Below are 25,552 nucleotides of genomic sequence, written 5' to 3'. Positions count from 1 at the left end.
TTGCAGGCGGATGCTACATGGTGGCTTTTATTTGACTCTGCAATCATTCCCAGATCCTGGAAACTTCGAGGATCCTCGTCTCTATGCCTGAAGACAGTATCAATCTTGGCACTGTTAGCATTATCCTAGTTGATTCTGAATAAGGGGTACAGGCTCACCCCTCAACATTTTCAGTAATGGGCTCCATTCTTTTGACATCCTCCTTTGAGAGAGTCAGTTGATCTCCCTGATTGCGTTGCTCCACCTTCTGTCCTTCCAATTCCTGCAACTGCAGTTCTGACGGAACTGCTCAAAGATCTTGATCCTCAGCCGTAGCCCCCATGTCACTGAACCTCTCTCATGGTCCCTTATCCCTCAGAGACTTGACTCCTCGCTCTCTCACTGGCATATCTCCAACTTCTGCTGGTTTCAGGGATGTGGTACTGGGAGAGCTATCAGGGGTGCTTACAGAGGTGTTGTCTGAAAAGCTGACCAACAAGCCCTTCCTTTGCTTCATTTGTGATCGAGACGCCTCACCTACAACCAACCCCTTAATAGACCCCAGTGCTCTCTTCTGGATGCTTCTCGGCTCGGACGACAATTTTTTTTCTTCTCTGGAAAATGTAGCAGATTTACTGAATTTGAGAACTTCTGCTGCCATCTTTTCTCTGCATGGTTTAAATTAATCTAGCAAATCGTGTGCCAGGCTGTTCAAACCACCACACCTAGTCATAGTCCACCTGCACTGATCAACCTCTTGGCAGAGGAACCACAGGAGAACGGAAAATAGGGGGCTAAGGGGGCAAACATTAACCTCAGGTCCGTCTTGGGTCAAGATAGGCAGCGCAGACCGCAGAGGGCTATTCCTCGGACATAGATACAAACGGTACCAACATAAAACAATGCTGCACTAACTATTTGGGTTTGAGAGGGAAATCAAGGCTCCCAATCAAAAAGGACTTCCAGGTACTAAACGTGTCTTGCCAGAATGGGTGGGTCCAAGGAGAGTGGGCCATAGGTGGACACATGAGGACTCTGAGTCCCGACCTATTGCAAGCAGTTCAGTCTAATCACTGTTCAGTGATTAAAAAATTATTAGACATCCATTTCGGAATGCAGTCTTGTGACCTACCAATGGAATTTGATGAGTACTGCTCCAACTCATCTGCAGCTGTGTATCATCCATGTGCGAGTGTTTATTCAGATTGATCAGATTCTTTGAATTCTAGAGGTTGGATGTAAGCATAAAATAAATCAGGAAACAAAACAGATCCTTAAGGAAGTGCATAAGGAGGAAAACCAGGTGATTTTAATGGAGTAAGGTCTACTGATTGTGATACATTTTCCAAAAATAAAGCAAAATAGGCTAAGGCCTTGCTTGCCAACCCCATGGCTTTGTGACGATGCAGGAAGATACCATGATAGACTGTATCAACGCCTGCAAAGAGGAGAGGGATTTCTTTCCCCAGACCCTCTCCCTGCCAGGTTTGTGGTTGGTCAAGAATGGCCACAAGTACAGATTTGCATACTGAAGTAATGGAGGAACAGAGAAGCTTAACTCTTCTAGGCAGTTAGACTGGCCCTAGGTGCTTATCCCTCACTTTCACCACAGCTGGTTATTGGGTAATTCAGCAATAGATTTTCATTGCTAATGCATCTAGCCCAGACATTTTTAAGAGGGGTTACTATGTCTTTCTTGGGTTGTTGATGAACCAGTCCAAGTGTCAGTGAGGCATTAATTACGGCCTACATTGGGCACTCTATAATAGGAAGAAGGCTTTTAAGTACAGGATAGGGTCTCCCAGTGAGGCAGATTTGAGGCTGGACAAAATTGTACAGCCACAAATCTGTAATTAGTCAAAGAAGTGCAGATATATAGTACATACCAGGTCTTGTGAAGATGCTTTTATGTATTTTACAGGATTTGAGCTGAAAAATGTACCGATTTGCCACCATCTACTCAAAGTTTTCACACAATGAGGGTACCCATGCCCTTTTGGTTATATTTGTGAGATATGTAAAGTTTGAATCTGCCAAGTGACAAAGGAGAACAACATTGAAAAGTGTATCTTAAAAATTAATACTTGGCACACTTTCTTGCAGAAAGGGTAGTGAAAGCACTGAAGGCTGGAGTGATGTCCGTATAGGAAATGGGCAGCACAGGCATTACTGGAGGAGTCGGGCTGTGCCAGTAAAGGCAGGCGTCCTACAAAAAAGTGTGGCCCTGGCACTTATTTGTTTTAAAAATTAATCACTGGTCATGGACAAATTGGCCACTTACAGTAAGTTGGGCACATGACTTGCCGTCTCATCAACCTTAGCTGGGCAAGGCCTTCAAAATGCGTAGCAGCTTATGGTATACTTTCTTAGAAGTCAGATTTAGAACATTATAAAAAAAGACATTTCCTAAACAGCTATGGTGAAAGTGAAGTTATGGTTATGATTGTTTATAATACCTTAATGTATATTTAAAAACCCAGAAATTCACTTTAGAAACAACAGATAACAAGTATAGTTATGGTGGCACGTTAAAACTGAAAACAACACTGATAACTAAAGTTATGGTTATTTCCAAAACCCCTGAAGTCACACAACTGCCATGAAACCCATAACTTGCACATTTGCAACCATTTTCCCAGTATAAAAACCCCTTCCCCTCAACCTGTTTGAGGGCTGTTACCTTCTCTCTCAACCCTGAAAAGATATTGGTGGTCATTCTAACCCTGGCGGTAAAAACCGCCAGGGCGAATGACCGCGGTAGCACCGCAAACAGGCTGGCGGTGCACCGCTGGACATTCTGACCACGGCGGTTCAGCCGCGGCCAGAAACGAAAGTCGGCGGTGTACCGCCGACTTTCCGCTGCCACTGACACCCCCTACCGCCATCCTGTTCCTGGCGGGTCTCCTGCCAGGAACAGGATGGCGGTAGGGGGTGCCGCGGGGCCATTCGGAGCCGGCTTCATCGTTGCTGGGTCTTTCCCGCTGTGCTGGCGGGCGGCCTTTTGGCGGTCGCCCGCCAGCACAGCGGGAAAGCCAGAATGGCCGCCGCGGTCTTGTGACCGCGGTGCGGTCATTTGGCGGTAACCGCATGGCGGGCGGCGACCGCCGCCCGCCGCGGTTAGAATCACCGCCATTATCTCCTGCCCTCGATAGTTAAACCTGCAACCATTTCCAGGATAGGAAGCGATCAGATATTGGGTTGTGAAATACCCACACTCCAGAAAGAGTTCACACATTTCCAGGGCAGTTACAGAGTAAAACTGTTGTTTACAATTAGCATCCCTGCCCAAAAGGTACTATTTTGCAAGGTCTTGATAACGAGCAGTAAAAGTGTTGCTTACTTTTAAATGTACCTTGTCAAGTGGTTTATTGCTTATAGCCTAGACTAATCGTGCTTTATACAATCTTTTACATATTCTGTTGCCTGATGATATTTGTTATTCTTCATCTAGTAAGACTCGATTTACGAATGTATGAATTTGTCAGACACATGATTCTATCTCACATGTATTAGGACACCGTTACATAGGTCACACCTTTTGCGGAGGTTTCTTAGATACATTTCTTAGGTCACTCCCCTTTCAGAGGCCCTACCACCACTCTGTCATCTCTATTAAAGAACTGTTTGGGTCCATACATACATCTCAATCTCGAGCTGGATGCGCTTGTCCTCCTGTACGTGGATCCCCCAAACGCAGTCTTGGCCCTTCCCGTAGTTCTGAGGCCAGTCCGGGGACAGGACGACACCACTGGACTCTGAAATCTCCCCTCCGCACAGAGCTGGAGACGGGGTGAAGAATGGCGTTTGTGGTGGCAATTGATGGGAAAGACAGAAATAGAAAGAAGGAACAAGAGTCACATCAATGCAGGAATTCACCAGCGGTCATCTTCAAGCAGTAAAAGTGAAATAGCAAACATAGGATGTGGTTGGGCAAGCAAATAGGTTTGGTCGAAATTTAGGTGGTTTTAGAAAATCGAAGTGTAAATATGCAATAGATAGGAGAGGGGGATTGTAGGAGGCAAATGACAAATGAAAAAACAGAATGGGAGGAGAAGCTTGAGACAGAACATAATAATGAAAACAACAGAGAAAGTAATAGATATATAGGAAAAAGAAACTGCAAGACAGGAAGAAAGGCAGAAGGAAAGCAAGAGGGTAAGTGAAAGAGAAATAGTAAAAGAGAAAGAAACAGCGAGAGAAAAAGGAAGACGAGGAAAGGGTGGACTGCAAGAGGAAACAACAGAGTGAAAAGGAAAATGAGATTAGAGAGACAAAGGGGGAAAAGCAAGTTGGATGTGAAGAGGAAAGAACAAAGCAAGAGGAAAACGGAACTGAAAGAGCGAGAAAAAGAAATACTGGGAAAAGAGCATAGTGTGACTGAAAAGAGAATGAAGGAAAGAAAATGAGAGATAGGAAATCAATAGAGCTAGAGGGCAATGAACAGAGAGAGAGAGGAGGGAAGTATTGTCAGGATGGATGCGGCACCAGTGCAGTAGCTAGATGCCCTGCAGGACTGCTAGAGGGTGCAACAGCAACAGCAGGGACAGCTTTTTAATTATGAAGTGAACCGATGGCAATCCACAGTTTCCCCTCCGGCTGGTCATTCAGTATTCATCCCCCCAAGCTTCTCCTGCACCGAATGTGCAGACCAGAGTGAACAGCAGGTCTGCGGTCCATCCTGCTCTGCTCTCATTTTCTGGCAGCCCAGCCTGTGCCCTAGGCCAGTGGTTCCCAACCTGTGGTCCGGGGACCACGGGGGGTCCGCGAAGCCTGCTGAGGGGGTCCGCGAGAGCCTGGAAAATTAAAAAATATTAACAAATATAGACAAATTAGGTCCCCAGCTTCCAGTAATGACTTAGGAGGGGGTCCTTGGATTCCCATGATGATTCAGTAGGGGTCCCTGGGTTCCATTAATGTTAAAGTGGGGGTCCACAGAAATCAAAAGGTTGGGAACCACTGCCCTAGGCCGTTAGCCCAAGGGGCTCAGAGGAGAGTAGGGGAATGGCCCGGACTTTACGGGCGAGTGGTGCTGGTCTGGCAAACAGGACTGAGAGGCCATCTGGCATGGATGTGAGTGTTCAGGGACGGGGAGGGATTTAGGGGTAGACCTTCAGGGGAAGGATTTCTCTAGCACCCTTCTCTGCACACTTGCCCTTCTAATCTTCCTGGTATCAGCGGTTAATGATATGTTCTTAATATTGAAAGAGAAACGGGGAGAGTGTAGGCTAGACTTCTTATACAGAAAAATGTGGGCAAGATTTTTGTTCAACAATTGTAATTTATTTCTGCTGGTGTGTCAGGTTAGTAAAACATTTTTTTTTTCAAAATGTTAGTGTAAGTAGTAGAAATAGGGCCTCATTACGACCCTGGCGGTCTTGAGACTGCCAGGTTCGCGGTGGCAGTCAGATAGCCGCCAATGTGGCCACGGTCGCCACGGTCGGACCGCCAACACCGCCAGGCGTTTCGTCGGTCTGGTGGTACTGGCGATCCTAATACCATAGGGCAGCTCTGCATGCAGTGCTGCCCTGGGGGTTACCAGTCCCTTCTCCGCCGGCAGTAGCACCGCCATGTAACTGCTGGCAGAGAGGGGGTGCAGGGTGCCCCAGGGGGGCCCTAGCCCTGCCTATGCACTTAGCATAAGCAGTGCAGGGGCCTCATAGCCAGCCCTGTCACGATCTTCACTGTCTGCTTTGCAGACACTGAAAATTGCGACGGGTGTTGGTGCACCCTGTGCACTACAGCATTGCCACCGCTCTAATATGAGCTGTTGTCAATGCTGTAGGGCATTTCCTGCTGGGCCAGCAGGCAGAAACATCGTTTCCACCCACTGACCCAACGGGAAACTCTGAATGGGGCTGCACTGGCGGCAACTTGAACGCAGGAGTTTGGCGGACTGCCTTTTCGGTCCGCCAAACCCATAATGACACCCATAGTGTGTGGAGTTAATAGAAGCTTAGGGAGTTAAAGCGCCAAGGGCAGAGATTCCGGGCTATAAATCTGAATATGCAAATGCTCTTTTTCTTTATTTTAGCGATCTTGAATACATCTTTCTCCAGCTCTTAATGAGGTTGTATGTTTTGGAGGATTCTCTGGTTTGAGGGTCAACTGTGGCAAATCCCTTATTTTTTCACTCACTAAATGTACACAGCAGTGCACCTTGGAGTTTTCTCTCAAATGGTCTCAGAAACCCTTTCATTATTTGGGTATAGTTTTGCATACTGACATGGCTCAGATTGTTGCCAATATATATAGAGAGCTTGTAAGCAAACTCTCGGACAATATTGATAAATGGATTGGACTCTCGCTGCTCCTTTTTGGTAGGGGTCGCTATTATAAAGATGGTGGTTGTATATAGACCCTATTATTTGTTTTTAATTATTCCCATTGCCTTGCCTCATATTTTTTCGTACACTGCTACAGCTGATGATTAAAGTTGGAAGACTGGTAAGCTGTCAAGTGTCAAATGGTCAACTTTAAAACTCTCTTATGAGCAGGGCAGCCTGGCTGCCTCTAATTTTGTTTTGTTATTGCATAGCACAGAGCCAACTCTCCCATTATAAGATATATGACTCTTCTTGTTTGCCACATTAGTAGTTGGAGAGGGATACTGCCTCTCCTCTGTACCCCGAGGACGTACTTGTTGGTTCGCCCTCTTGAAAATGTAGCTCTATAGATCTAATTTCCTCCACAGTAAATACACAGCAATTCTGCTTAAAAATGTCTGTGGGTGTAGGAAAGTACCCTCTTTCTTGGCATGGTTACCCCCATTTTCTGCCTGATGTCAGTGTGCTTGACTGTGTTCACTGGGATCCTGCTAATCAGGACCCCAGAGATTATGCTCTCTCTCCTCTAACGTTGGTTGTTACATACTGTTAACACAGTATTTTACCCAAAATTAGCATACTGGTGCCCCCTTATAAGTCCCTAGTATATGGTACATAGGTAACCAGGGCATGGCGCTCTAGGGGATCCCTATGGGCTGCAGCATATACTTTGCCACTCACAGGGAGCCCATGCAAAGGCTTCTGCAGGACTGCCATTGCAGCCTGCGTGAAAAGGCGCAAGCACCCTTTCACTGCCATTTACACTGCACCAGGTCACTTATAAGTCACCCCTATGGCAGGTCCTCCAGCCCTGAGGGCAGGGTGCAAAGTACCTGTGTGTGAGGGCACCCCTGCACTAGCAGAGGTGCCCCCATGAACTCCAGGACCTTTTTCCCAGACTTCGTGAGTATGGGGACGCCATTTTACGCGTGTACCTGACATAGGTCACTACCTATGTCCAGCCACATAATATAACTCCGAACATAGGCATGTTTGGTATCAAACATGTTGTAATCATACCCCCAGTATTGCCATTGCAGCCTTCTGAGATTTCCAGGCAGCCCCAGATTCTGTCACCTCACAGACAGGTTTCTGCTCTCCTGTTGCTTGAGAAGCTCAAGCCCAGGAAGGCAGAACAAAGAATTTCCTTCGTGAGAGGGGTGTTACACCCTCTCCCTTTGGAAATAGGTGTTACAGGCTTGGGAGGGATAGCCTACTCAAGCCACTGGAAATGCTTTGAAGGGCACATTTGGTGCCCTGGTTGCACAAACCAGTGTACACCGGTTCAGGGACCCCCAGTCCCTGCTCTGGTGTGAAACTGGACAAAGGAAATGGGAGTGGCCACTCCCCTTTCCTTCCCCACCCCAGGGGTGGTGCTCAGAGCTCCTCCGGAGGGTCCCTGGGTGTTGCCATCTTGGATTCCAAGTTGGCAGGGAACTGAGCCCTCCCCTGGTAGGTGCTTACCTGGGTAAGTGACCAATCCCCCTTTCAGGGCTATTTAGGGTCTCTCCTTTGGGTGGTTCCTCAGATTCGGACTGCAAGACTCACACAGCAATCCTCTGCACTATCCACTTTGACTTCTCACTGAAGAAACTGTATCTGGATCCAGGAATTCTACAAGCTGGAACAAAGAAGCAAGATGCCTTCTGCAACATTGTATCTTCAGCTCCTGCCAGCAACTGCAAATGTATCCCAGCCATGCATCCTTTGAGGACAGCCCATCTTCAGCCTGCATCAGAAGAGCGAAGATAACTCCCTTAGAGTGAAGGAGTGACTTCCCTGCTTCAGCAGGCACCGACCGCAACGACAACCGTCTCCATGGATCCCCACTCTTGCTGAGCTGCGGGGATCCTGCATCAGGGGTGGTGGACTGAAGTGGTCCAGACAGTCCTGACGTCCTACTGTCCAACTTTGGTGGAGGTAAGAGCCTGCCTCCCCATGCAAGACAGTAGCCCCGTGCACAGCTTGCTTTGTAGCTGCCAAGGCTTGTTGGCATCTTTCCTCCAAGCCCTTCATGCATTTTGTAGCTCCAGCCCCTAGTACTCCATCCTGCGATGCACAGCTTCCTGAGTGGTTCTCAGGCGACCTGGGAGCCTTTGTCGTTGTGCTGTGTGGGCCTCTTCTGCAACTTCTTTGTACCCATGTTGTGGGACTCCTGTGTGTGCTGCCTGGTCTTCTGTGAGCTCTCTGAGTTGCTGAGAGCCCCCTCTGGTTCCCCCTTCTGGGTAGAGTCCACCTGGACCTTCCCGGTCCCAGGCAGCGCCATTTTCCGCTAACCGTGAGTTTTGCATGTGCCAAGGCTTGTTGGCGGACTCCAGCAACCCAAACCAGACTGCAATCCTCCATCCGGCGTGGGACATTACTTGCATCCTCCAGGAACCCGTCTTCATCTTCTTGGTTGCAATACTGACTGTTCTTCTTCACCAGTGGTTCTTCTTTTGCACCTTCATCCGGGTTAACAGGGGCTCCTGTACTCCGTGGACTCTTCTGTGCTTCTTGGGCTTGTTCCCCTTCTTCCACAGGTCCTCAGGTCCAGGAATCCACTGTTGGTGTCCTGTAGTCCCTTATGGTTCTTGCATAGTTCTTCTTCTCGTTTCTGTGTGTGTTCTGGTAATGTTAGTGTGATTTACTCCTGCTTTCCTGGCCACTGGGGTGGGTTCTAGTACTTACCTTTGGAGTTTCCTAGTACTCCCAGCTCCCCTCTACACACTACACTTGCCTAGGTGGGAGACTGACTTTCGCATTCCACTTTCTTAGTATATGGTTTGTGCTCCCATAGGCCCATTTCTAACTATCGTGATTTTCACTAATTGCACCGTTTTCTGTTTTTACACCTGTTTCTGCATACTAGTGTATATAATTTGTGTATTACTTACCTCTTAAGGGAGTATAGCCTCTATGGTATTTTTGGTATTTGTGTCACCAAAATTAAGTACCTTTGTAACACTGAGTGTTTTCTTTCATGTGTCTGAGTACTGTGTGATTGCAGTGATATTGCTTGAGCTTTGCATGTCTTTCAGATAAGCCTTGGCTGCTCATCCACAGCTACCTCTAGAGAGCCTGGCTTATAGACACTGACTACTGTACACTAATAAGGGATAACTGGGCCTGGTATAAGGTGTAAGTACCGTAGGCACCCACTACAAACCAGTCCAGCCTCCTAAAGTGGGGTGTTGTTATACTGCGCAGCGCCTTTAGGCATATCACCAACAGTCCCATTGCTGAACCTGGCTCCTTTGACGACATATCTGATACATAATGCCAGTCCTAATCATATTGTTTTCTGATTGCATGTCATGATCCTCGGCAGTGCTGAGGCAGTGACAAGACCTCACCTAAGATGGCAACTAGGTATCCAGCAAGATATCGCTGATAAGCAATGGCTATCCTGTCGCTCAGCCACAAAAAACATTACCTTGAACAGCAGACATAGACTCATACAATCCAGAAGTTGTATTATACCCTGGCCAGGCTGCATCAGTATGGCCTCAGAGAAGAATCTGTGTGCAATTGAGATTGGGAGAGGTAGCCGACTCCATACGTACATGTTGGACATTTCCTGGAATACATGCTTACTGGGACATTTAATTTATCAAACTTTGTAAAATGATTGACATTAGTATTAAACCTGATCCCCTGATAGCTCAACTGGGCTACTATGAAGAAATGCCTGTATCTGTCAGGTCATTTACTTGCACTTATATTGGCCAAAAGGCACATCACAATGAAATAGGGTGGGGACCTATCAGTGTTCTCAGTGATTCGTTACACGATCTCACATGTAACACTGCATCTGACAACCTTGGTAACTTATGCCACCAAACTCTAGGCCCAGAAATATCTGGGCACCCTCCCAGGCACCTTTTGCACAACGTGCTTTGGAAAAAGACACTATGGAGGAGAGACCTAATACTGTGTAAATGAGCTTCTAGGAGTTTGCTATTAGCTCTCTGAAACCATGGTTTTGGGTCACACCTCGATGTCCCTAGAATTGATACGCTATGCATGATGCATTTTATGCTTTGACTTACAGTACATGTTGCGCTGTATCTAGGCAGGGCATCAGAAAGGGCTTCCCCAGAAAACACACTGAAAAAGGACCAAAAAGTAACCAGTGGTAACAAGTGTCACCAAACCATAGAAACCTAAAGTTAATATAATAACACAAGTGGGAGGGAACTTCAACCTCAGGTTTGACTTCTACTACTAATGTACACTGTAACACATTGGGCCAGATGTATGAAAAAGTTTTGCACTCGCAAACGGTGCGAATCAGTAAATTTGGCCGTTTGCGAGTGCAAAACAGTGGTCTGCAATCCATGAAAGGCATTTGCAGACCACAAATAAGAAATAGCTAAAATTGCGATTCCTTGCATTGCGACCTGGAAATTGCGAGTCGCAATTTGCGATTCGCAAATTCCAGGTCGCAAGGCAATGCTGCAAAAAATCGCAAATTGCGATTTTTCGCAGAATGGCATTTTGCACATGCAAAATACCATGGACTGCAACCAGGTGGTAACCTGGTGCAAAATTTAAAAATGCATTTAAAATGCATTTTTAAATTGAACATGTAAAGCACACATATCCTTATGGCATGTGTGTACTTTACATGTCCCCCAAAACATTTTTGGGGTGTAGCAGAGGGGGCCATAGGCCCCCAGCACCCTGGGGATTTGCATTTCCAAAATTGCGATTTCTGGTTCAGAAATCGCAATTTTGGAAATGCAAAAAATTCGCAGCTATGGGCCAACAGGCCCATAGCTGCGAATGGGGCCGGTATCGCAATTTGCGATTCGGTAATAGCATTAGCGATTTTTAAGAAATCGCTATTACTGAATCGCAAATGTGATACATGGCACTTTGCGAGTCGTTAATAGCCATTTCTTAAAAATCGCTATTACCGAATCGCAAAGGGCCGTGATGATACATCTGGCCCATTGTCTCTTCTTTCTGTTTGTCCTCATGTTTTTCTGTTTATTGAATTGTGATGCCTCTTTTGTTTTTTGTATAAAGGTTTTTTTTTAAAGTTGTTAGAGGGTCTAAAGGTTTGGGCCCTGGATGAGCAAGCAATAACTTAAATCACACCCACTTCCCACCTGCAATTCGTTGCAAGTTATACTCAATAAAGCAGTTTGGAAATTACTTGTTTAGCTCAGTCAATTTAATCGTGTAATGGTAATTGTTTTCTGTCGATAGATTTGCAGATTGTGTTTGTTAAACATTTGGGCTAACTAAATACTCACGTCTGGAACCCATGCCAGGCTCATCAGGAAGCTTTTGAATGAATCTGTGCAGTGCACTGTGCCGTTCCAGCATAAAGCAGAGTTCAGTGAAAGTTCATAGAGGGCATGAAGCAGAGTGCGATAGTTATGTTATGTTATATAGATTTATATAGCGAAGGACTCCCAGCACTGCGGGCTTGGACACTTATGGTCAGTAGCTGAAGAGTAGGGGATTAGGCTTTGAACAGCCAGGTTTTTAGGGCCTTCCGAAAAGTTAATTCATGGCTGTCCATACGTAGGCTTAGTGGTAAGGAGTTCCATAACTTTGACCCCTGATAGGCCAGGGATCTTCCACCCCATCTGGCCTTCTTCACTCTAGGCGTCACTGCTAAAAATGCTGTTGAGGACCTAAGCATCCTGCTCAGTGAGTAGAAGGAGGCCAGTGTCCTCAGTAATGCCGGACCTCTATTGTATAAAGCTCTATGAATATGACACAGTGTCTTAAATTTTATCCGTTTGGTCACTGGAAGTCAATGAAGAGCGGAAATTCCTGCTTTTACGGATTCATGTCTAGGTATATTTAGAAGCAGACGGGCTGACGCATTCTGAATTACCTGCAACTTTTTGATCACATATCCCGGTGCACCAATATACAGAGCATTTCCATAGTCTAGACGTGAACCAATCAAGGCCTGTATAATAATCCTTTTAGCTGCAAAAGGTAGGATAGTAAAATCCTTCCTTAGAAGCCTAAGGAGGCCAAAAGAGGTGGCAGAGACTTTATTGGCTTGATACATCATAGAAGGTTTTGGGTCAAGCCATACACCCAGACTCTTAATGAGTGCTTTAGGAGGAGGCAAGTTCCTCATCTCTCCACCATAGATGGAATACGTTTGGGCTGTAGGTGATTTCCAAATATCATCACTTCTGTCTTATTAGCATTAAGTTTCAACTTACTTAAGGACATCTGCATATGATATCAACTCCAGCCAAAAAGGCTTGACTATTTCTGCAAGCGGTAGCATGTAAGTATTAAATAAAGTGGGGCTAAGAGAGGACCCCTCCGGTACTCCACAACTGTTCTTAACATGATTTGAGAAATATGATCTATCTAGAACTTGGTAAGAGCTATCCTTAATAAAGGAAGTAATCCAGTCTAAGGCATATCCTACTATTCCAATCTCTTGTATCCTGCCCAGTAGTATATCCACGTCCACTGTGTCGAACGCGGCGCTGAGGTCAAGAAGGATGATAGCAGTCTCCAAACCCTGATCTCGGCGCCTTCTAGCCTCTTCCGTTACAGCGATTAAACCTGCCTCAGTGCTGTGGAGCGGTCTGAAACCCCTCTGCATGGTATGTAAAATATTATTGTCCTCCAAAAAACAGGAGAGTTGATAATTGACATGCTTTTCCACCATTTTAGCGAGAACAGGTAGCAAAGAAATAGGTCTATAGTTGCTAAGCTGTGCGGTGTCAAGGTTGGGCTTTTTTAGAAGTGGCTTCACAATGGCATTTTTCCATTATTCTGGTACTGTCCTCGAAGACAGTGAAGCATTCAGGAGGTTCGTGATGGCAGGTACCGTCACTGGGGCGCCTAATGTCAGCACCTGCGAAGGGGCGGGATCCAAAGGGGATCCCGATTTAAGAAATGTAAGGTATTTGGTCACATCTTCTTCGGATATTGGTAAAAAATCCGAAAGAATTGCGGTGTATGTGAGCAGACGGCAGCATGGAACAGAGAAGGCAGTGAGTGTTCAGTGGCTGCAGGAAGAGGACAGGACGGTGTGGCAGCAGAAGAGGTAGAGAGAGGGAAGGGCGATGTATGAGCAGAAGGGGCAGAATGTGAGGAGCAGGCAGGAGGGGAGAGTAGTAATGAAGTTAGTGGCATGGCCCAATCTTAAATTTTATCAAATTGCATATTACGGGCGCATACCAACACCACACCCCCTTCCCACCTGCAATTCGTCCCAAGTTATAGTCAAAATAGGTCTTTTGACCTGGGCCCCACTAATATTTTTGTGAACCTGACTCCCATAGTTTCGAGGTGAAAGGGATTTTGGTCTGTGAGCTTCTGAGTTGCTGGGTGGCCGGTTGTTAATTGATGGCTATTTATTTTAAAAAGTCTCATTGTTTTAGGCTGTTAAGTGCAATGTCAGAAACCTCTATGATCTAAGCGCACTCCCGTTCCATTAAAGACGTATTTTCCACATTTCAGTAAGTAGGGGCCAAATGTACTAACATTACTGTTTGCAATTAGCAAACAGTGATTTGTTATTTGGTAATTGCAAATGCTAGTGTACTAAGGTGCGTTTTACACTTTTTGCAGTTCCTAGTGGTTCGCAAATAGACCTACCTCATGAATATTAACAGGGTAGGTCTCAGTCTGCAACCCATTGGGAATCACAAAATCACAGAGAGGGTGGCCTGCTGGAGTCAGCAGACCACCATGTCTGTGATAGCTTTTAAATAGAGTATTATCTTTTAAATACAGCCCATTTTCCTTAAAAGAAAACGATATGTGTTTCAAAAGGAAAACAGCAAATTTAATTTTATTTTTTTAAGGGCAGGCAGTGGACCGTGGGACTACTGCCTACTCTTACAAAATATTTTTTCAACTATTCTCAAAGGGAAAGGAATCTCAAGGGGACCCCTTGTCATTTGCGAATGGGTTACCACCAACTTTGAGTTGATGGTAAAATGCGAATGTTTTGCAATGCAAGTGTTTTGCAACTGCATTTCTGTCACAAAACAGTCATACAAACAAATGCGGGAAACATTACTTACCATTCGGTCAATGCAACACTAAACATTCACCAAACTGCCATTACTACGCATGTGTTTACCAATCATGCGTTTACTATGCATGTGCGTGGTAAAGGCAGAGAAAGTGGTCTAGGTGTCCAGGCGGAACAGGAAGGAGCAGTAAGCAGAGGAGAGAGAGGTAAGTGGGGACGGGTTTTGGGGGGAGGTTAGGGTAGTTTTTAGGACAGGCGGGGTGGGCAGGGTAGTTTTTAGTACGGGGTAGGTTTAAGGGTTCTGGGTGGGTGTGGGGGAGTCAGGGTAGTTTTTAGGACATGGTGGGGTAGGTTTTAGGGTTCAGGGCGGGATGGGGTAGTTTTTAGGATGGGGTAGGTTTTAGGGTTCAAGGTGGGGGTTCAGGGTAGTTTTTAGGACATGGCAGAGTAGGTTTTAGGGTTCAGGGTGGGAGTGGGGGTCGGGATAGTTTTTAGGACAGGGCGAGGTAGGTTTTAGGGTTCAGGGTGGGGGTTCTTAGCAGTTTTTAGGTCAGGGCAGGAGTAGGTTTTAGGGTTTCGGGGCAGGGGCGAGGCAGTCTGGGTAGTTTTTAGGACAGGGTGAGGTAGGTTTTAGGGTTCAGGGCGAGGGGTCAGGGTAGTTTTTAGGACAGGGCGGGGTAGGTTTTAAGGTACAGGGAGGGGGTTGATGTGTTTTTAGGTGCAGGGCGGGTAGGTTTTAGGGTACAGAGTGGGGGCAGGGGGTCAGGGTAGTTTTTAGGACAGTGCGGATAGGTTTTAGATTTCAGGGCGGGGTAGGTTTTACGGTTTAGGGCGGGCACGGTGGTCAGGGTAGTTTTTAGGACAAGATGGGGAAGGTTTTAGGGTTCAGGGTAGGGGCGGAGGATGGTTAGTTTTCAGGACAGAGCAGGGTTACATTTAGGGCTCAGGGCTGGGGGTTAGGGCTCATAGCAGGGGGTGGGATGGACAGTTTTAAGGGCTTGGACGGGGTGGAGTATGGTGTCAGGTGTAAGGGGCAGGGCAGGGGAGAATTTGCCACGCATGTTCCTTTACCAAACATGCTTTTATAACTAAATGTGTTGTAGAGGCATGCATGATAAAGGCATGCATGGTAAAGACGATGTTGTTGTTGAGTCTGCGTTGTAATGGCATGCATGATATATGCATGCGTTGTTCCGTCATACATCCACAAATGCAAACTGGTATTAGGAAGGGATGGCCTGAACATGCCCCTTACAAATACTAATTCACAATCCCAAATTGCGCTTTGGTAACAGGGTACCGAATCGCAATTTCAGCTTGGTACATATGAAAATGAGAGAGAGAGACAAAGGTAAAGAGAGAGACAAAGACAGATGAAGAGAGAACAACATGAGTCAAAGAGGCAGATGCAAGGGAAAAAACAGGATGAAGGAATAGAGGGAAAATGGGAAGAACAGAGTGAAAAAGAGCATGCAAGGGGGAATGCAAGAAGCATAGTAAGATAGTGGGATGAAAAGTGAAAAAGGTAGTAATGTGGTAAAATTAATTTGCATTTCTCTGTAAGTTGATGCTATGTCACGTTGGGCCACTTGATTCCATTTCCCTGCACACAAATTATTTCAAATTGTCCTAAACAAGTACGCAAAATAACTCAAGCCCATTTCCCAAATTTGGTTTCACTCTCCTGCCCCTAGGTTTATCTTGATGCCATCTTCCCCTTCCAGTTCCATGACTGTCAGCCTACACTTTAGCCTAGAGGCGTCCTGTGTTTTGAAGCTACATGTCTGTCAAAGCCCTTCCTCCTCTACTGAGCATGTGGAAGCTTTGCACACACATGTACTTACGTGGCTTCTGTGTCTATCATCCTTGCTTGTAGACACTTACCTTTGCAGATAGGCTCGCTGTCGTTCCAGTGCGGATTGGACGAGTCAATGCACTCAATGACAGACGGGCCCTGCTCCAGCATGTACCCGGGGCTGCAGGCAAACTCCACAAGCGTGCCCACATGGTACTGCAGGTCTGATGTGGTGAAGTTTCCATGGGCTAGGAATGGGCCATAGCAGCGGTCCTCGTCAAAGGCTATAAGAGAATGTAAAACCAAAGGAAGAAGGGATAGTAAGAGAAATATTAGTTATGACTTTTTACCATGTACCATCTTCATATTTCTATCAAACATTATTATAGCTCAGACCTCAAACTAGAATGCCTCTGTGAACTTTGGTTACTATGCACTTGGTACAAAAACATCACCACCACAATGGCTTCTGTCTTCTATCTCCCCATCCCTTTCAACCTACCTTTTTCTCTTAACTTGACTGCTAGTACCAGCTGTACTTCCCATGTAGACTCGTTCCTGGGAGACTTTACATATTCAGACTCACCAACCCAGGGCTCCACTTTGCCTGTAGACCGCAACCATCTCTCACTCTTCCACTGCCTTTAATCCCTTGAATGATGTATTCTGAAGGACCTACTCACCCAATGCCCCCCCCCAAATATGCCACAAAAATACAAAAGATGACTCCAAAATTACGAGAAACATTGTGGCTGTGAGAAGATGGTTGTCATGCTGTCCCTAGATCACGAAGGTGAAAAGCTAACTTTGGTGACAGAGCCTCACTTGAAGATGTGGAATATAACTTGGTATTGTGTGAAAGGCCGAAGATCCTGTGTGTGCTGGGACTGGGTGGTGGTGTTGCACATTGTGGGCAGTAGACCAATGGTGCTTGGAGCGAGGTGAGAGACACAAGACTGTGTAGGAATTTGGAGAAGCGCTCATGCAAGGTGGAACATGGCTTTGCATGGCAGTGGAACACAGAGTCCACAAGAGTGGAGCAAGAGATCCATAGATGAAGGACTGCAAAAGAGAAGGGCAGAAGAAAGGGCTTCCCTAGGAAATGCACTTAATAAGGATTACGTGATAACAAGTGACAGCAAGTGTTACCAAGCCATACAATCCTAAAGCTAATATAATAACACAAGTCGGTGGGAACTTCAACCTCAGGTTTGACTTCCATTTTTTAGTTGCGTAATTAATGTTAAAAGTTTACTTTAGGTATAGAATTTGCTTGCAAAGATAAAGGCAAAATATAAATGTATATTAATACTTATCCTCTGTGACAGAGTAAAGAGTTGGTACTGTGAAGAGGGTATCCTCTACTTGGGCATTAGTGAACAACTTAAAGCACAGCTTGAAAATCAATTTGGCAATGAAGTCAGAGGTGCATCAGGAGAATTTTAAATTACTTATAGCTAATGGATATCTTCAGACTACTACTTAGAAGTACATAGTTTTTTCTTCGGGGAAGAATAAACACTTCTAAAACCTTCAGCTTATTAACGAGTAGCGGGTTACAGCGTAAGACCTCAGGCTGTGAGGTTCCAGCACATTACTTCTCCTATCATTTCATAATTTCGTTACATTGATATGTTGAAAGTTGAGATGAATAATGAACAAAATTGCATTTGGATGATCACTAGGGGAAGATTTCTTAAGAAAGGGTATTAACAACAGGTTATCTGATAACTTCCAGATTAATGTAAGACTGGTGAACCCTCTAGTGGCATATGATGTGGCTAACACTTATGAAGGAGCTTGGTTTATTAAAAGAAAACAAAAAAGAGGAGCTTAGAAAGTCAGTTGAAGAGATACAGAATAAGATTAGGACTTTAGAGATTTTACAAGTCTCCAAGAGGGCAGAGATTTAAGAAAACACCATAATTGAGAGGACATTCTTTAGTGAAGTACACAGTTAATTCAGGCATGAGTCAGAGATAAATCAAGTGTTTGAATATGGGGAAAAGAGTGGACCTTACTTGGCCTGGCTAATAAAGAACCATGAGGTTTGAATAGAGCAGACAGCAAGCTTGACTCAAATGGGAACACAATATCTAGAACAATAAATCTTCTAAGGACATTTAAATATTATTACATACATTTGTATTTAGAAGACTTTACTGGCCAAAGATAGAAGATAATAGGAATTACTGTAGTAAACAAAATATAACACTAACAACAGAGGATGGGTAGAATGAATTGCTGCACAGGCCAATTCCCGATGATGAGATTCAGTTAATTATTAACTACCAGTTAAGGGGGAGGCAGATGTTTCAGGCATATTTCTAATGGAAGTATATGAACCTGCTACAGGCTCAGCTGCAGCTACCAATCTATAGGCCTGATTCAGATCTTGGCGGAGGGGAATACTCTTGTCATGTGGTTTGCTTGTTGTATGAGGATCATGGGGTAATATGATGCCGCTCTTGTATGGGTGTATAGGTGACGGGGATAAAACAGAAAAGACGGCAAAGGCAGATCATGTGGGATAGGAGTAACCACAGACACATGCCTGACTACTATCACATTTGACTGAGAAGGAGGACAAGGAAGAAGGGCATTGGGCATTCATGTTACAAGTGGGTGGAAACGTCCATCCATCTTTGCTGTTGTTGTTTGCTGTCTGCTGCAGGAGCAGGCAGGAGTCTCTTCCAGTCCCGGACTGTGGGAGGAAGTGCGGCCGGCCAGGCCATCTGAGGCAGGCAGGGCACAGGGGAGGCATCTCTCCCGGACCGCAAGTGGACTATGGGAGCAGCCGCAGGAGCAGCTGTGGCCGGTGGGCCGAAGAAGGGGGACACAAGGCATCTCCCCTGGACCGTGTGAGGAGCTGCGACCGGCAGCGTCATTGAGGAGTAGGCAGGCATCCGTCCCAGGCTGCGAAGGAGCTGTGGCTAGCAGTGCTTATTTTGGAAGGCGGGCGCAGGCAAGCTAGGTGTCTTTCCTATGCAGACACGTGGGGCGTGGGGCCCGAAGAAGGGCCTGAAAGACATTACTAAGAACAATGGAATCCCTAAGGAGTGTTATCACTTAGGAGATACTGATATCAGTCTTGAAGGAGGAGATATATTCCCTGCCATGCAGCACGAGGATGCCCGAGAGACATCAGGGAAGAAACTGCTGTTTGTGGGGAAGTATTTTAAATAGAATGCTAATGTATTCCAGGATGCTGAAAGAAAAAAATCTTTAAAAGTGGGTAGGAGAGAAGATGAACGGATTGTAGCATGTGATTCTATTATTCTGGATTCCCTACAGAATGAGGATCTACTCTTAGGGGGAGGGATGGAAAAGAATATAGGGGGGGGGTGTTCTTACAGGAGCCTAGGTTATCCTCATTGCCTTGCCTCCCCCACTTTTGGGGAATGATCACATGATGGGTGAAAGTCCCCCGTTTTATACTACATTAGAGAAGGAGGGGATAGAATGGGAAGGTAGAGGTGTACGCGGAATGGATCCTTCCTCTCCCATTGACAGGCAGTCTGTTTTAGACTTAGATACCACTGCAATTCCAGCAGCATCCTTATTAGAAGTAATGTTCTTAATGCAGAAAACCTTACAGGCCATTTTAGAAGTATTGACGGTGAATAACGACCTCAGTAAATCACATAAAAAACTGCTATAAGGTATTATGGAAGAGCTGAAACAAATAAACAGCTGTATGCCGGTACTGGTGCGGCCAGTGCCAGAGAAAAGAGACCAGGAGGTGGGTATGCCTGTAGAAGGTAGTGAAGGAGAGCCCATAGATACACCGAAGACACCAGATCTGCCATAGGAATATATCTCTAAGCAGCCTATGCTGGTGATAAAAAGGGTTTGAGGTTGGGGAATAAGGGGTATATCCCCTATTTCAATATATTAAGCAGTAAACAGAGGAAGATTAAAAGGAAAAGGCCCATGAAAAGAGGGGGGAGGAACGATCGGCATAAGAAATTAGGAATAGCCCCGTGACAGAGTCATGAAGTGGCTTCCCCAAGAGAGGGGGGAGTGGGACTCAAAGGGGACCTAGAGTAGTAGACAGAAGATACGTAGTTAGAATAGGAGAATAGTAGGAGAATAGGTATTCTCAAAGGGTCATAAAGAAGGAAAGTAAGGAAAATAAGGAAGTTACTGGCATCAAAAGGAAGATAATTAGTGAAAAAAGAGGAGGGAAGAAAGGTTAGAACAACAGGAGAAGGGTGGCCCCTTTTGCTATCCAGGGGTCATGAAAACATGAGGAAGATGGAGGAATATAATGGAAGTGAGAGTTTGTGGGTATATCTCGATTCCTGGGGAAGGGAGATTGGGGGGAAGCGGCGGAGGAAGCTTTAGCTCTTGAATCGCTTGCACCTATTAGAAGTAAAGGGTAAATGTCCCAGTTTAAGTGGGATGGGGTCAGAGGATATAAGGCAGATAGGAATTATGACAAATCTTGCAGGGAATGAGGTGAAAAAGACCCTTTTTATTCAGGAAGTGTTAGACAATTGGTATTGAGGGCAGAAAAGGAATTAGAGAAGGAGGGCATAAGAGTGGTCCAAGTGAGAGAATTGGAGAAAGTAGAGAGACATTATAGAGCCCTCAACTGCCATGCAGAGCTGCTTCCAGATCAAGTACAAAATAGTCTAGTAGGTTCCCAATATTCAAGAACGTGTGTGGACGGAAGTAAGGGCAGACTAATTGTAACCATTGTAGACGACCCTAAAGGCACAATGTTAAGGAATCATTTTGAGCCCTTTTTAAACCCCCTTGATAATTATAGCGGGAAGGAGTTGAGTGAGGTGGACTAGGGATCAGCACTTTGCACAGCCTTTTCATTCTTCCTGGAACTTAGGAGGCTATAAGAAACATCTTAAACAGGATTCATTTAAAGTGAGGTTGGAAAAGTATGATATAGTGTGTTTCCAGGAAACTTGGCTGTGCAAAGAACCTGGACCAGTAGGTGGCTTCTTGAGGCTCTTTAAGGATACCACCAGTTTGGGCCCAGGATGACCCTCAGATGGCCTAATTACTTTAACCTCGACTAGAATAGCCAACAGATTTATAAAGATAAAAAAAGAAGTCACTGGCTATTAGCAGGTCAGGTAGACCTTTATAAAGATATTGGAGGGACAAGACAGCTCACTGTAATTAATGTAGCCGGGGATGACAGCTGATAATAATACCCAGCTGGGTCTGCTTGAGGAATATTTGGAGGCAGTATGTATAAATAAAGCAAAGCAGTTGGTATTGCTCCTCGAGTATTTTAATCATAAATTAGATCCAACAAGTGGTGATAAATTGCACAAAGAGTTGCTGGCCGCTGAACATGTGCTACAAGCTATTTTCCCTAGATCAGAGGGTACAGCACAGGATAAGGCCTTGTTAAGAATTTTAGGCTCTGTAGCATTGTTTTGCATCAATGGACGTATGAACACGGATCGCCCTGCAAAGCAGACCTTTCGAACAGGTAATCAGGTTTGCCCTATTTCAAGGAAGTGGCGGGATTTGAAGTCATGTACCTAGAGGGTAGTGATCCTTGGCCCCTACAGTTAACACTCAGAGCAGGGAATAAAGATTTAAGAGAAAAAGTGGTTGCACTGCAGGTGGAGTACCCACACCGGATAACTACTCGTATCACAGAGAATCGCTTAAAAACACTAAGGGGGTCATTCTGACCGCGGCGGACGGCGGTCGCCGCCCGCCAAGCGGTTCCCGCCGAAAGACCGCTCCGCGGTCAAAAGACCACGGCGGTCATTCTGGCTTTCCCACTGGGCTGGCGGGCGACCGCCGAAAGTCCGCCCGCCAGCCCAGCGGGAAACACCCTTCCCACGAGGACGCCGGCTCAGAATGGAGCCGGCGGAGTGGGAAGGTGCGACGGGTGCAGTTGCACCCGTCGCGAATTTCATTGCCTGCAAAGCAGACACTGAAATTCTTCGTGGGGCCCTCTTACGGGGGCCCCTGCAGTGCCCATGCCATTGGCATGGGCCCCCAGGGGCCCCGCGGCACCCCCTACCGCCATCCTGTTCCTGGCGGGAGAACCGCCAGGAACCGGATGGCGGTAGGGGGTGTCAGAATCCCCATGGCGGCGGAGCGCGCTCCGCCGCCATGGAGGATTCTCAAGGGCAGCGGGAAGTCGGCGGTACACCGCCGACTTTCCGTTTCTGGCCGCGGCTGAACCGCCGCGGTCAGAATGCCCAGCGGTGCACCGCCAGCCTGTTGGCGGTGCTACCGCCGACCTCCGCCATGGCGGTAATTACCGCCAGGGTCAGAATGACCCCCTAAATGATCTGATGATAAATTATAGGGGTCTCTGTGTGACTGAAGATCCTAATGGTGTGTTTATGGGATATGAAAGGGTAATTGAACAAGTAGTAGATTGTTTGAAAGTAAAATTAAAAATAATGCATGTGAACAAAGATCAGGGACAAGTTAGAAGGGACCATAAAAATACCTAGTATAATCAAGACTGTACGATTCAGAAGTTGAGGGTGCGGAAGTTTGAAAGGTAATTTAGGAAAAGGTGTACTAAGGGAGTAGGACAGAAGCTTTGCATAGCCAAGCAAGTCTATAAAAATATCTTGAAAAAAAGGAAATGGGAATATATAAATATGAATTGGAAAGTTATGTTAGACGTAGTAGGAACCCACAATATTAGGAGGTTTTTGCAGTTGGTGAGGGAGGTGAAAGCCTCTGGGAATATGCGGTGTTCGGTTGGAGAAGATGATTGGAATAAGCATTTGTGCAACTTATATGGAGGGAAAGATGTTGGTTTAGACCAGGAGAATAAAGTTGAGGTCGGTGGAGATATAAAGGCATATTTTTCCCTTCAAAAGATAAAAGAAATAATTGTTACTTCTAAGTTAACTAAAGCAGCTGGCCCAAACAACCTTCCAGCGATAATCATAACAAATAATGTTGTTTGGTGGGCAAGACTTTTTTATGCCTTTCATAACATTTTTGATTCCGGGTGCTTCCCTGAGAGCTGCAAGGGTGCAATAATTAGGACAATTTATAAGAAGGATGATCCAACACAACCAAAGAATTATCGTCTAATCAGCCTGTTGAACGTGGGTGAAAACATTTTTGTAAAGCTACTGTTAGGCCAAATGAAGTCCTGGGTAGAGTTAAATAATTTGATTCCAGTAGAGCAAGGTGGTGCTTCAAAGAAGGTCACTCTACAATAGACCTCTGCTTTAGCCTTTGGGCACTGGCAAAAAAGTCAATAGAGGTACGAGGGCATCTATTTTGTTGTTTTGTGGATTTTCAAGCCCCTTTTGAGCTGGTAGATCGGAATTTGTTGTGGGATAAGCGGAGGAGGCTCGGGGTCTATTTCGAACTTCTTTTCCTCCTCCAGGAACTACATATGCAAAACTGGGCCCAAGAGATTTTCGATACTAATGGCTCATTATCAAAGAAGATACCTTGAAAGAATGGGCTGTGACAAGGCTGCGTTTTGACCCCAATACTGTTTGCTATATTTTGGTCTGACTTGCCAAACATATTAAAGGAGGCCTGGGGTTTTTGCCCCAAAATGGATGGGACCCAAATCTATTGTTTACTATATTCTGATGACTTGGTGATAGTTCACATGACGGAGCTGGGATTGCAAAGAAAATTAGATGCTTTTTATAATTATTGCCAAAGTAAAAAGCATACTGCAAATTTGGACAAAACTAAAATAATGGTGTTGGGAAAAAAGAAAAGGGCATTTTCCTGGTACTTGAGAGGTGACAAAGTAGAAATGGTTGATAAATATAAATATTTAGGTATTGGGTTGACTCGGAATTAAGATGGAAAGAGCATATCGAGTCACTAAAATCCACACCATTAACATCAGTTTGGGGGTTAAAGCATTTTAGTCGGAAGTATGGAGGCCTGTCTTTTCGTCCCATAATTTCCACCTTTAACGCCATGGTGCATCCTCAATTTCAATATGAGGTGGAAGTTTTAAGTCTCGCTGGGAAGTTGAACTGGGATACGTAAGAAAGTAAATGTGTGAAACGTCTACTTACGCTTCCCCCCTCAAGTATGATCCAGGCTATAAGGACGGAATGCCAAATTACGGTGTGGAGTTCTCAGGGAATGCAAGCCTCATTGAAATTTTGGTTGAGCCTGTCTGAAGAGGGTATTTCTAAAATTGCACGCTTATGTAAAAGGGAAATAAGGACAAATTAGTTGAACTGGGTCTCCCAAGTGAAAGGTCGGCTAGAGAAAATCTGTGCTACCTTAGGTTTAGCAGCTAATCAGTGGCTCAGAGAACAAATCCCAAAGCAGGAGCTGCGCGCAGTGGTAAATAAAAGTGCTAGAGAAGAAGATTTAGGTTATTTGGAGGAGGAAATATCTACCCAGTTTATGGTGCTTGGGTGGAGAAATGAGGAAAACTTCCCCTATGTAGAGGCTCTGTCTATCCCCAAGTTAAGGGATGCGATGTTAAAATTTAGGGTTGGGTTAAACCCACGCTATATGGATCTGAAAACAAGAGTCATAATGAGGGATGACTTGGGTTTATGTATATGTGGCCTCAAACAAAAATGTAGTGCCCAAAATATTTTTTGGGATTGCTTGTGGTTTTTAGAGGAATGGTAAGAGTTTTAAAAGCCAGTTTTAGGGAATATAAGGTTATATCAAGCACTCAACCTACTGGTAGATATGAGATTTTTGAACGTGACAGGTGGATTTTTAAATGAAATACAAGGTTCCCAAATGGGGTTCTTTGGGGCTTTGTAAGGGAAGAGAAAGTAAGTAAGGGAAGAGAAAGTAAGTATTCATGGTATATTTAATTAAAGGTATTTTATAAGGTTTAAACTATCTTAATAATCGAGTATAGGATAAGGAATGCGTAAATGGTAACCACAATGCATTTAGGGTTAGGTAGGTCCGCAAACCAAACAAATACAATTAGTGGTACCTTGGGGAACTGCAAAAATTGCTGTTTGCCTTGTATGATTTAGTAAGACTAGGAGATGATGTTACTTTTATTTCATATTGTGAGCGTACTGTATTTTAAGTAATAATGTAAATGTGAATTTAGGTTCAAGATTTTAAGCTATTGTTCTTACTTTCTTAGATTAAAATGTTATATTTGTTAAAGCTGCTCTCCATCCGAGGGACATGGAAACACTATTTATCCCCATGTCATTGGAACTTGGCTTTAATGTAAAGCACGTATCACGGTATCCTGATGTGCCCACCATATTTAAAAACTAGATTGATGCTTTTAGTATTTTCACTGGGTCTAGTATTTTCACTGGGTCTGGCTGGCTTGTCTCCATGCAAGCCTGCAATGAAGTCTATAAAGACTTTTGTGAATAGGGATATGTTAGGTAATACTGAATTTTGTCAAGACGGCATTACAATCCAGAATCGAGATGAACTAAGAACAACTATGAGGTTGTAAGCTATGTGTCAGATCCGTTTTATGAATTATTATATTATGTATTCATATATTATGCTTTTATGGCTTTTTATGCTGAATAAAGAATTTATTGACTGACTGACTCCGTC

The 25,552-nt window shown here is 45.1% G+C and overlaps 1 protein-coding gene across 1 annotated transcript in view; it reads right to left on the bottom strand.

Annotated features, from left to right (window-relative positions):
* SEZ6L2 (seizure related 6 homolog like 2) overlaps nt 1–25,552 on the bottom strand; it is a 217,059-nt gene that overhangs the window by 64,958 nt on the left and 126,549 nt on the right. Inside the window, exons 9-10 of the mRNA XM_069244112.1 lie at nt 16,144–16,338; nt 3,620–3,758 (exon numbers count right to left, since the gene is read on the bottom strand). Coding sequence (XP_069100213.1) covers nt 3,620–3,758; nt 16,144–16,338 — 334 coding nt within the window. The remainder of the gene's footprint in view (nt 1–3,619; nt 3,759–16,143; nt 16,339–25,552) is intronic.

Source organism: Pleurodeles waltl, chromosome 7 (assembly GCF_031143425.1).
Source record: "Pleurodeles waltl isolate 20211129_DDA chromosome 7, aPleWal1.hap1.20221129, whole genome shotgun sequence".
Classification (NCBI taxonomy): Eukaryota; Metazoa; Chordata; class Amphibia; order Caudata; family Salamandridae; genus Pleurodeles; species Pleurodeles waltl.
Note: the sequence above shows the minus strand (reverse complement) of the source record. Positions and strands in the feature narration are given on the sequence as shown.